The 12347-nt window shown below is 43.2% G+C and overlaps 2 protein-coding genes across 4 annotated transcripts in view; one reads left to right on the top strand and one right to left on the bottom strand.

Annotated features, from left to right (window-relative positions):
• The window catches only part of brd8b (bromodomain containing 8b), a 16326-nt gene extending 5849 nt beyond the window's left edge, over nt 1-10477 (top strand). Inside the window, exons 10-19 of one of the 3 annotated variants that reach the window (XM_085173865.1) lie at nt 234-327; nt 1620-1762; nt 3057-3492; nt 3581-3618; nt 3704-3903; nt 4176-4268; nt 4591-4659; nt 4778-5063; nt 7149-7193; nt 9139-10477. In XM_085173865.1, coding sequence (XP_085029991.1) covers nt 234-327; nt 1620-1762; nt 3057-3492; nt 3581-3618; nt 3704-3903; nt 4176-4268; nt 4591-4659; nt 4778-5063; nt 7149-7193; nt 9139-9198 — 1464 coding nt within the window. In that variant the 3' untranslated portion in view covers nt 9199-10477. The other 2 variants (XM_085173869.1, XM_085173857.1) reach the window with 2 other exon arrangements.
• Nucleotides 10478-10726: 249 nt separating this feature from the next.
• LOC146524235 (DNA damage-inducible transcript 4-like protein) lies at nt 10727-12347 on the bottom strand. Its single transcript, XM_085173920.1, has 2 exons — nt 12058-12347; nt 10727-11513 (listed from the first exon to the last, which is right to left on the bottom strand). Exons 1-2 carry the CDS (start codon nt 12224-12226, stop codon nt 11071-11073), a joined length of 612 nt encoding a protein of 203 aa, XP_085030046.1. The 5' UTR covers nt 12227-12347; the 3' UTR covers nt 10727-11070.

Genomic DNA, 12347 nt, shown 5'->3' with positions numbered 1-12347 from the left:
GCAAACAGATTTGGAGTATTTTTAAATTCCTGGCTAAGCCACTGAGTTTTGATACCTATTCTAATACTAACATTCAAAGAATGAAAGTAGGAGTTAATCCACTCAGTGGGCAATAAAGCCTTACTGTGATATTCTAACACCAGTATTCTTTTAAATCTTCTTTTATGCTCTGATATTTTTTATTAAACCTCACTTTGGTGTTTTTGTTGTTGTTGTGTTTTTTCTGATGTCAGGTTGCAGAGGGCGACTCCACTGGAAGCCTAACTAATGGCGTACAGACTGCTACGGCAGCCACTGCCTTACCACCTGGCCATGACATCATCACAGGTAAACACACCTAAGTTTCACATTACACAGGAGCTGCTTTCTTTACAGCTTGCCTGGTTGCTGTCCTGGGAAATAATTGCATTCATGGGGCTCCTAAAAATGGGCATCGTGACTCCTGGTTACTTGTAATTAAGATAGACAGAGCATGTTCAAAGTAACACTAAATGTCTTGGGGGTAGGGATGGGTATCGTTTAGGTTTTATCCTATACCGGTGCCAAACCGGTACTTTTGAAATGGTGCCGGTGCTTAAACGGTGCTCAAACCGGTGCTTAAAGAATGGAGAACACAAAATTGGTCCAAAAACCCCTCATGTTCAGCTGGGGGTTTTTTTTGTAAAAAGATAACAATGTTAGCCTTTTCTGCAGCTATGGGGCATATATGGTATCACTCTTGGCTGGAAGCAGTGCTTAAACAATGGGAAATACACAAACTTTGTCCAAAAACCTCTCATGTTTAACTGTTTTCCACTTTTTCTGTGGTCATTTTAGCCTTTTTGGCCAGGGTGAAGGGAGTATCTGCCATCAAACAAGAAGACAGCCGCATGTAACTACGACGGTGTTTGCTAGTTCACCTTACGTGCATTAATGTAATAACGTGGTTAGCCTACTCAACGTAAATTACACACGAACAACATTAAGCTACTCACGCAGAGAAGAACGGCTGCTGCTGCCATCATCATCCGTCATCATTTCTGCTACACTGGCAGGGCTAGGGGCCAGGACTCTACTCTTTGGGTTTTGGGGGATGTTGCTAACTCCGGGTCCGATAACAGGCAACCCACCCGCAGTAGATGTGCACGGTGTGAGGTCTCGCAGCAAGCTATCAAATACGGCGCATTTCTCGGCTTTAAAAAAAAATGCTATGCGTCGCCAGGTGTTTCATCGGATTTGAGGTGTTACCTCCTTTGACTGTATCACAGTATCAGCTTAAAGCACTTGTTGCAGGCTGCTGAGTTTGCATCTTTTGCTGTGAAGTAAAGCCAGACTTTTGACCACTTCGCCTTGGGCATTTTTAATCTGTAGCTCTGCTCTAAAAGAACGGTCTGGTTACTACCATTTATGTCAGAACGATACCGGTACCCATCCCTACTTGGGGGTGTCTGGGGGAACGTTGTTGCATGTCTCTCCTCCTCCTTTTTTTTCTGTTTTTCTACAGTCGGTTTCTAAATAAAGTCACACGTCCGCGTTGTTGCATTTTAGTCATTGTTTCCTGGTTCAAAGAGGGAGATACGGGTCTTAACTTTGCAGTAAGATTGTTGTTGCATGCTTGTGTCACTTGCACGGGTTTACAGGGGGGGAAGCAGAGGCCGCAGTGAAGGCAGAGCTCGGTGAGGACACGGGATTAGTAGAAGAAGACCTCGTGGCTGTGTCTTACATTGGTGATGAACTGGACCTGGAGACAGTGGGAGACATCATTGCCATCATTGAAGAGAAGGTACATACTGTGTAGGGGCTGCATTCGTTTGAGATTAATATGACCAAGAGCAGAGTTTATTTTGTAGGTTTAATATCAAGTATTTTAGTCGTTGATTAAGGCAATGACACTAAAACCAAACTAATACAAAGAAAATATGATTTAGAAAATATTTAGTGTTAATTGGAAAACAAAGAATGAAATTTGCCATATTTTATGTTCCCATTGTCAGACTTGGACTAAGCATTTAGCTAAGAGTGGCCCTGAAGAATCTCTAGAGCAGAACAAGGACTGCCTGTAGATGGCATAACTACACTGAGGATTGTCACAGCAGCAACCTGAACAGACTGCCTACAGGAGAGCACTAGACAGGAAGTACTGACAATCGCTCGTTAACTGCAACTGAATTTTTACAATAAGAAAAAGGGGATTTTTTCCAATAGTATATTGGTTTCTTTATTCCTTTGGATGCATGGAAAAATGTAAAATCTCAAAATTCACTTGGCCCACCCAACCCCTAGAGCCGGTGCCAAACATAAAGTCTGCAGCCAGGCAAAGACTCCAGTCCGGCCCACTGGACAGCTTTGGAAAATGTGAAGGAGGGCGTAAATTAAAGAGGCCTTTCATTCTGCACCAAAGTACTTAAGTAATAGCTAAGCAATTAAATAAGAGAAAAGTTCCTGTGTTTTCACTGTAGAGGTTTCTGTGGTTTTTAGTGGTTTCCACAGATAAAACATATTTTCTGTGACTTAACAAAAACTTTGCCAGAACTTTCTGGAATTTTACACATTTTTTTCTTACAATTTAAACCCAAAGATTCGCGTTAATACATTTCTCTCATTTGCTACATCAGCGTTTCTTTAAGACATGCTGTTGAAATTGCACTTCCTTTTCAAATATTAAGACATCTCAGAAAGGCGAGTTTCACAGCTGTCTCAAGATCAAAGTAGGCTGGATGTGGCCCATGATGTAACGATCACAACCTTAGTGTGGTCAATGAACTCCTACCAGTATGAGAGCCATACTGGAAGGAGCCTAGTGATCCCAGTAAGGTCACATGTGTCTGACAGGTCAGGAGGAAGAGGCCAGACTAAGAGTTATCGCTGGTGTTTTGGTAGGTTGGGGGTTAGCTTAAGAACTCCTCTTGTTTTTTGTTTGTTTGTTGTTGTTTTTTAATTGGAGACACTTCATTGCTGCTCTGACAGTCAGCAGGTCTAATACCTGCTCTTTCACTAACCTGGCTCCCCATGTAAAGTTCATGTGTGGGGAAACACTGAAACAACATAATGGTTTATCTTTTTAATCATCATCCCAGGACGATGACCCTGTGGCTTTGGATGCAGCTGCGGTGGAAGCAGCTCTCTCTCTGTGCGAAGAGGCCGTGTCAGAAGGTCACACCCTCCCTGGCCCCTGGGAGACCCAGGAGCTGAAAGCTTCAGAGCCCATACCAACCATCCAAGAGTCAGCCCCCCAACAGACACCTCAGGATATGGTCGCAACATTAGCCCCGACACCTGCCAGCCAGGAGACACAAAACCAGCCAGATACTAAAAGGGAAGAACCGCTTAAGGGAAACTATGAAGGCCCTGAGGTGACGGGAAGTGATGTCACTTCTTCTGTCACCTCTGATGATGGTGTAGCAGCAAGTGAAGTCGCAGAGGAGGGGCCCGTGGTCAAAGAAGTCACTGAAGCTACAGTGAAGAGTGAAGGAGAGGAGTGGAGTCAGCCTGAGCCCAACCCACCTTGCTTAGGTGCGTGGATTACACACCGATCTATACCCACAGTGGAAATGCTCACACATTTCTGTTTTCTCATTGTCTCCTCGTTTCTGTCCCACAGACTCTGAGGACAGCTCTGTGTCCGGGAAAGAGTCCAAGGTAACACATTTAAGGCTACGTACATGTGTGGACGGCATATGATAACAAGAATAACCGTTATTTTACTCTGTGTGCTTGAATCCAGGAGGTGAAGGAGGAGGAGGCAGGGAGCGAGGGTGACCCCGAAGAAGCGATGGAGCTGAAGGACGAGTGTGGAGAGGGGGAGGGTCCATATTTATCTGAGGTGGATCGGGCAGCAAGTGAGAGTGAGGATGGATACGGCCCGCCCTCCCAGCGCTACACTGCTGATTCACTGGCCAGCAGCCCGGCCTCTTCTTCCCAGCTGTAAGTGTCCAGGTGCTTATTCTTCCAGAAAGGGCGTAGGCAAATTCACCCTGTCCCTGGTTTTACCAGTAATAGTAAAAACCAGGAGTCTGTTTCTCCTGAAATTCTTCTGCTATTCTTCTAAACAAAAATATTAGGGGAAATCTTTCTTTGAAAATGGATCAAACTTTTGTCATTTTCATTGAGCTAACAGTCTAACAGTATATGCTTTTGTTTTTTGCTTTTCTCTCCCACTCTGCTCCGACTGCCTCTCTCTTCTTTCTCTGCGTCAGCTCTACATGTGGCGAAGACCAGGAGGCGGTCCAGGCGCAGAAGATCTGGAAGAAAGCCATTATGCTGGTCTGGAGAGCTGCAGCCAATCACAGGTAGAGCTTTGTACCAGAGCTCAACAATAAATTGTTCAAGTCTTGTTTTTTTGGTCAGTAAGTTCAAATCAATATCATTTGATTTATTTATTTTTGTCTTATTATTGTGAGTTTCATCAATTTCCAGCTTTTTGTATCGAGCTGGTGTGATTGAATGAGTAACTACACTGTTGTACATTCTGCAGTGCGTTTGCATGAAACCATTTGACTTTTTACAATCAGTTAAAGAAGTTAGAGACTCGCTTGAATCCTACAGATTAACCCGGGTCACGTTGTTGAGAGGAGACAGGTGTTTTACTTTTGCTAATGTTGTGTTTCTCAGGTACGCCAGCGTCTTCCTACAGCCTGTGTCAGATGACATCGCTCCAGGTTACCACAGCATTGTACACAGGTCAGACCGCACACACACACCCTTCATTTTTGAAACAAGCTCAGCTAAAAATCGTTGCAGCCTAACTCTTCAACTAAAGTACTAAAACAAACTAACTGCTGCTGCTTTCTTACTGCAGACCCATGGACCTGTCCGCCATAAAGAAGAACATCGAGTCTGGTGTTATCCGTACCACCGCTGAGTTCCAGCGTGACATCATGCTGATGTTTCAGAATGCCGTCATGTACAACTCGTCAGACCACGATGTGTACCACATGGCGCTGGAGATGCAGCGCGACGTCCTGGAGCACGTCCAGCAGTTCCTGGCCACCCAGCTCATCATGCAGACCTCAGAGAGCGCCATCTCTGCCAAGAGCCTCCGAGGCAGGGAGGGGAATCGTAAACCAGGAGAGCCAGCCGAGAAGGTGGGTTGAGCAGCAGACAAGTCTGATTGCGATGAAGCAGAGTTCTTTATTAAAAGCAAAAGAAAGTTTCCACACATGCCAGTGCTGATGTTTTGTAACTACACTGTAAACTCTTGCCTCTCTCCAACACTGAGTGCTGTGACTCCTGTTAGATCGGTGCAATAAATGTTCTTCCAGGTATTTAGAGTTTTATGATGCTTGCAAAGCTACTGCAAACAGTCCCTCTGCCCGCCTCCAAGAGAAGGTGGAGAAATCTAATCTAAGTTTAATGCATTTTAATTATTTACAGGAAGTGCACAGTCCCAGAACTGGCTGTTTCTTGTAAACCACAGATAACACTTCCAGTTTATGGAGTCATAAAGATTTTTTTTATGAAGGGCATTTTATATTGGTGTAGATAAATGTGTTTGGTATATCAGGACGATAATTTCAGTGTGCCATCATGCTGCGGTTGGCAGTCATTTCAAAACTGGATGAAAATACACGCTTATGTGGAAGAAACATAAATAGTGGATTCATTAAATGTTTTGGACGTGTCAGTTATGCTCTGTGAAATGTCACAGACAGACATGCTGTTTTATTTACTGTCAGCATATGAAACCTGAGGAAGCTGTGGGTTCAGCACACATTTAAGTGACCATGCAGTCAGTGTAGTTCTGATTTAGGTCACATAGAATATGACAAATGGACTAGTTTTCTAAAAGAAATTATTGAAGAATTGACCTCGATACACCTCACCCTGTCTCCACATTACGATCCCAGAGTAATGCTACTGTACTGTGTCAGTGTGGTGTGAAGTACCAGAAACCAGTGGTGCAATTAGGACACAAGGAGTTAAGAGTGCCAATGTATTAAAGGGTCGGCACTGATGCGCATCATACAAGTTAGGCATGCTCACTTTGTTACACAGCACTGTCTCTTCTAATTGCTGTAAGTGCACTTTCTTAATCTTGACTTCCCAGCTGATTCACATCCTGCATGCTGGCTGCACCGCTGCTGTCTCTCTAGTCTATCTCTGACCCTCTGCTCTGTTTCCTGTTTCTCTCTCTGCATCTCCTACTGTGTGTGTGTGTGTGTGTGTGTGTGTGTGTGTGTGTGTGTGTGTGTGTGTGTTATTTTCTCCCATACATTGCATATAAAAAATGGATGTAACTTCATCCTAGCTAACCATTTTCTTCCACTCTTGTTCTCAAACATGGAGTCATTGTGGAAGTGCCTTAAACATTAATTTCTTCTTATCGCCAGCAGGGGGTGACAAAAGGTTGTCTGTGGAAAAATGACACTTCAGCTCCTTTGATCCATTACCTCAGTAAACACTTTTCTGATGACTGTCTTAGTAAAACATGAGGTTCATTTTATGAAGAGTGAAAAACAGGATAAAGCTGTAGCGTAGCACGCAGCGTCCCTGAATGTGTCAGTCAGATCCAATCCTCACTCGTCATGTTTGATTTCAAAATAATAAAATGACGCCGTAAAAGCTCCGCTTGAGGCTTTACAACTGGCTTTGCATTCACAGTTGCCACAGTGGCTACATCCATCTTTTATCTGCACCCTGCTTTCTCCTGTTTGAACGCTTGAGTGTGTGTCTAATAGGATATGATGGAAATTTGAAACATTCAGACAACACATTTTGGGAAGATGTCATGTTTTCTTGGAAAGTCCACACATAAAGATACATTTTGCAGAATTATATTTAACAAATATTTCTACAGATGTAGTAAACTTAGTGTTTTGTTTAACTGCTACACAGCAAAGTCCAACTTCTCCATTTTAGAACTTTAACAAGTTGTGCAAACTGTGGTGCGGTGCTTGTGAGAGGTCCTCACACCTCTGTGTTGCTTCTGTTTGTGCCTGCTTGTGCATCTCCATGAGTCTTAATATTTCCAGTCTGCATTCAGAGACTGTGTGTGAGTGTCTTCATGTTGTGTAGAAATGTGCGTTTGTGTATGTGCAGCTCTGAAGTCAACAGGACCCCCATCTCCTGAGCGTGTCTCTGTGTTTGACGCAGACATGTATGAAACTTGCTTTCTCACGCCTGTGTGTGCTTTCTCTCTCTTTCTCACTCCGATGTTTGTCCTCCTACAGGACAGTGTCCCAATGGCCTCTCCTGCTTTCCTTCTCTCTCTTTTTGTAAGTATTCAGGTTCTCGCTCAAGTTTCACCAGAGCCAGGCCACGCTTCGTACACGCTTGTCTCAAAGCTAACATGTACACACATCCACAGTGTTACACACTGCACACACCTGTCTGTACCTCTGATCTTTCTCTTTATTTCTACTGAAGTGGCTTTGGAGGACAGTAAGGATTCAAGACGCCATGAAAGCCATTAAAGGTGGACTAATACGACCAGTCAAAAAATAAAAACTATATAGATTGATAGGAGCAAAAGTCAGCTTGCAAACTATATTACAAACCTAAACTGGCCAATTTTAGTTGAAGTCACTCGCACTTCAGACTGGTGGGAAATACTCAATAAAATAAAAAACAAATATAAAATCAGATGTTAAATGTAAAATAACCAAGCAACATCCTCTGGCTCTCACAAATAAATGGGGAAAGAGAGACAACCTTCAGTTCTTTTAAGAGCCACTTGAGACTGGCTTTAAAAGTGAGTCAATCCTCATTGACTCCCATGTTTAAATAACCAACTCTACATCAGATAATCAGATATCACTTTTCAGCCCAATAGAAAAAAATATTTTTGGTGTCTGTAATATCATATTTACCCTGTCTGAAAGACCGTGTTTAAGTAAAAGTGGGTGTGGACACTTTAATAGACAGCCAGTCGCCAGCAGAGACAACTGTAGCAGCTCGGTCTCTGTTAGGCCTCAGCATGGATAATTCAAGTCATCTGCATTTATAGTGTTGGTGCCCTTTAGAGTCTTTTAATTTAATTATCCATAAAATTGGCTTCAGTTTTTAACATAGTATTTATAAGTAGGTATTTCTGTGATGCAGTTTTATGGGAGCAGCTTTAGTTTTAGCTTGTAACTTGGCGCACTGCCCTCAGGATGGTTATTCTTTTTTTGTGTATTTTAATTGGCTGATAAGTTAAGATTTAAAAAGAAATGGGAGAAACGCCCTACAGCCATGAGTGTAAATGTTACATAGTTTGTCCAACAGAGGGCATGCTTCAACCACCCTGTTAGCATAGCACCACAAACACAACAACCGGCTGATTTAGACGAGTAAAAACATACAACACATAGCAAATGTGAGGAAATTGTTTGGGTTTTATGTGTCAAAAAATGCTGATATAAGAATATCAGATTGCTTCACAGTGGTTGTTTGTAAATAAGTGGTTAATGTAAAATGACCATCTTTTATATACAGCATGTTGAAATAACCAATCTAATCAGTCAGGTTTTCCAAGACTTATGACGGCAGATTCAAAGAGATTGTTGCTCTAAACCACTGAGCTATTAAAGTGGTGTCAACTACTCAGCAGTGTAGAAGTGATTAAATGCAGAAGAGATGGGTCGTGAGCCTACGCCCATCCTGTGCTCTATAGATGTGCCATACAGATGATATAGAAATGAAAGACTTCTTCCTCTTCCTTGCAGTCTCTCTCTCTCTCTCACACACACACACACACACACACACACACACACACACACACACACTCTCATATATCTTTGAAAATACTGTCTGTATCACCCTCATAAACGTTTACATTTCTGTTTGCACCAAAGATTTTTCCCATCCCGCACTCACACTCTCTCTCTCTCTCACACACACACAAACACACACACACACACACACACAGGTAACTTTAATCACCCAAGCTTCCGTCGACCTTCGGTTAATGTTTCCTGTGTTTTTCTGTTAATGTGCGTTAGCATCTCTGCATGTTCCAGTTTCTTTTCTCCTTGTTTTCTTTTTATTTTGCTCATGATTATTTTTTCTGTTCATCATTTGGGGAACGATGCCTTCCAGGGTGGATTGTGCTGTGTTTTTGTGCGGAGCTCAATGACACAAGGAGGCCTGCCACAGGGCCTACCTGACCTTTGACCTGTACAACCTTATGTTAAGCATGCTCTTTCTCTCTCTCCACGTTTCTTTGTGTCTCTGCTGCAGGATGGAGGCACTAGGGGGCGGCGGAGTGCCATGGAGGCCGACCTCAAGATGAAGAAATAGTGCAAGAGGGGGCTGAAAGCCGCTCTTCGAATCTTGCAGCTGATTGCTTTCTGGTCACTTTGGTCGTTTTCTGAAGAGGACTGTGCCGTCTCCATGTGCCTGGTTTTTGTGTGCACACACGCACACACACCTATGCTAAGGGACATAAGTGTGTGTGTGTGTGTCTGAGAGAGCTGTACAGCGTTTTCTCCGCTCCCATTCATGGGGCGCCATGGGATGTTGCACCAATTTTCCCAAGAATAATTTCACCAGCATGGGTAGCGGGGGTCATAATTTGCCCCTGCTGCAACACAACAAGGACTTTGTGGATAGAGAACAATACTTTCACCAGCAATAGTTTGTTTGGGATCAGATGGGAACGGGCCAGATGAGTTCTACTTGGCAGATTTGATTACTTTGAGTCGTGCGTACGTCCTGCACCCGATTATGCTCAGCCCCTTTGGGCTGAACAGACGTCAACAACGAAGATGGCCACATGAGCAACCATGATGTATAGTTCCACAAATTCAAAGCGAGTCTTCTAGTGCTGCATGTTGGGCTGACTCCACCCCGAGCTAAGAAATCTGTTAGTTTGATCACTGCTAAAGCATAATGGTAAAATAAGAGTTACTTAAAATATTTCATAAAATAGATTTCTGATTTTTTTTTTTTGGTTGCAAAATTGTGGTTTGTGTCTTCTATTAATAGTAATTTAATTGATTTGATTCAATCTATTGGCCACTGTATACCAGTGCATGTTCCAGCCCATTAAACTGCAGATCCTTCACTTTTTTACTGATTGTACTTCTGAGTACAATTGATAATAAGGGTAATTATATAAATATAGATAAAATTCAGCCACAGGTTAAACTCAGTGTAACACTTTCAACACTGAGCAGGGCTGCCACTGATTTTTGGCAACAAGCTCTTAACCTGAGGTATCGACAGCACCAAAAAGGAGGCTTTCAAAACATTACCCGGCTCTAGAAAATATTTAATTAGGTTGACCTCAAATGTCAAAGCCCTTATACAAGGAAATACACTAAGGCCCAAAGTTGCCCTTGAAGCAGCTTTAAAAACCAGTGGTTTGTGACAAAACAGCTGTTATTTAATGGGCTTTAACAGATTGTTGCTGAATCATTGCCACTTATTACTTAGGATGTAGGCTGTGTATAGAGCACAGGAAATGTTTTTGTAATGCGTGTCAAGGAGTGAAGTTTTGTACTGGAAAAGGTTCATGTAGTTGTGTTTGGGTAGCTGATACATTTGTGTAAATTTGTTAATAAAGATTTGATCTAAACGTGTAAGGGATCAGTTTGGGGACTTAAGCAGCATTTCACTTTGAATTTCTTAAGTAATGATTAACCTGACAAGGGGAATTTATTCTGTGGGAACGGTTTCCTGGTAACTGCATTTTGTGCCCTCAGGCTTATTGTAATCAGGAACGGGGTTATTATCAGTTTCTATTACCTGTAAATGGGTCTGTAATTATGATGGTATCACAGGGTCTGTGTGATCCCAGTGTTCAAAAGAAACACAAACACAGCACTGAAGTTGTGCAAAAAGTTTATTTTGCATTCTGTATATTAAGAGGCATCTTTCAGGAATGAGACCTGCCCAATCCTGGTACTGACACATTTCCAGTGTACACATCTTTACATTCAAATACTGGTGCAAAAATACTGTCACCAACTACAGAATAGAGGAAAGGGAAAAAATAAAGAAAAAAAAACAAAAAAAACAGTGGGCCTCCTGTCAGAGTTTCATACAGAAAAATAAATAACTCACTTTAAAAACTACAGGAAGGCAATCAGGTTCCAGTGCATGGCAGACTACATGTAGCTGATGGTTAAAACCACACACGGGTAATGGTTTAGAGTCTCATCTTAACCCCTAGTTGAAGTCGTGAACAACAGGACTGGCAGAGGAGTAGAGCTTCCTCTTGACCAGCCGGTACTCTGGTCTCAGCTTCAAAACTTTGTTGGCATCGAAGATGTTCTTGAATGACGGCCAGCCGTCACTTTCTGCCTTGAAGACCACAGACAGCTCGAAAGTCGGCGTGACGCTGGAATCGGGGAAGATGTTCCCAATGTACTTCAGGCCGTCTTTGCCATCGATGTAGAGCTTGATGGAGGCCCCCCGGAGCCCACAGGGCTCATCAGCAGAGTCACACACCACATCCTGACTAATCCTGGTGGTCATGTGGCAAGGCAGCAGCAGCACCTGGCAGTTGAGGATGGACGCTTTGGCCTCAGTGAGGCGACGCTCCATCTGCTGAGTCACAACCTGCTGGAAAAGCCGCTGATTGTGCTCCAGACCAGCGTCCAGGTCAGCAACTGAATAAAGAGACAAAGCAGCGTCAGAATGAGAAACAAGTCACACCATCTCATTACAGTTTAATATCCACGTCAAAGGGTCCCTCCTTTTCTCTACACTAGCAACGTTGAGTGTCAGACCCTTGAATCAATTCACTTTGGACAGATTTTAAATCACGTGAAAGCTGCACTTAATATAGTACGTCACCAGAATAAAGGCTTTGCATCAGCAGCAAACAAGGAAGCGCTCTGAAAAGCTCAGCAAGTGATCAGCTGATCCAAAAGCTGAAGGGCTTGCATCAGACGAGTGTCCCGTGAACGAGCACTGCCAGTTCAATGCCCCATTGTTCTAACGCGAAGCTTTAGTTACTTCCAACCGGTTCCATGGTTTACTTTGGACCATTGATATTTAAATAGCATTAGCTGTGTTTGAAGGCTCTGCCAGCCAGAGAGAGAGCAGTCCTTAGACCAGGAGCACTTAAGGAAGAACCTTCGCCTTTTTTTAAAAAACTGGATGGATAGATGGATAGATAGAAAAAACCCACTAACTTCATGAACAACTTACAGGATGAAATGCTCTCGCTTTCTTCGTAGCTCTCGACGCTTCCCCGCCGGGATGAACTCATCTTTTGTCCCGTTGTCTTTAGCGGACAAAAGCACTTTCCTGTCATCTCTACGACGTTTTCTTCCTCCGACAAGAGGTGTCCAAAGACCAGAGCCGAGCTATAGACCATCCTGATTCCTGTTTGTGAAGCACCGGTATCTCCTCCGAGCGTTTGGTCTGTGTCTTCTCCATGTATCGAGTTGGTTGAGCTGAGCGGCTGCCGGCTGTGAGCGCGGAGGTTTTATGCCCGA

This window comes from Neolamprologus multifasciatus, chromosome 2 (genome assembly GCF_963576455.1).
Source record: "Neolamprologus multifasciatus chromosome 2, fNeoMul1.2, whole genome shotgun sequence".
Taxonomy (NCBI): Eukaryota; Metazoa; Chordata; class Actinopteri; order Cichliformes; family Cichlidae; genus Neolamprologus; species Neolamprologus multifasciatus.
Note: the sequence above shows the minus strand (reverse complement) of the source record. Positions and strands in the feature narration are given on the sequence as shown.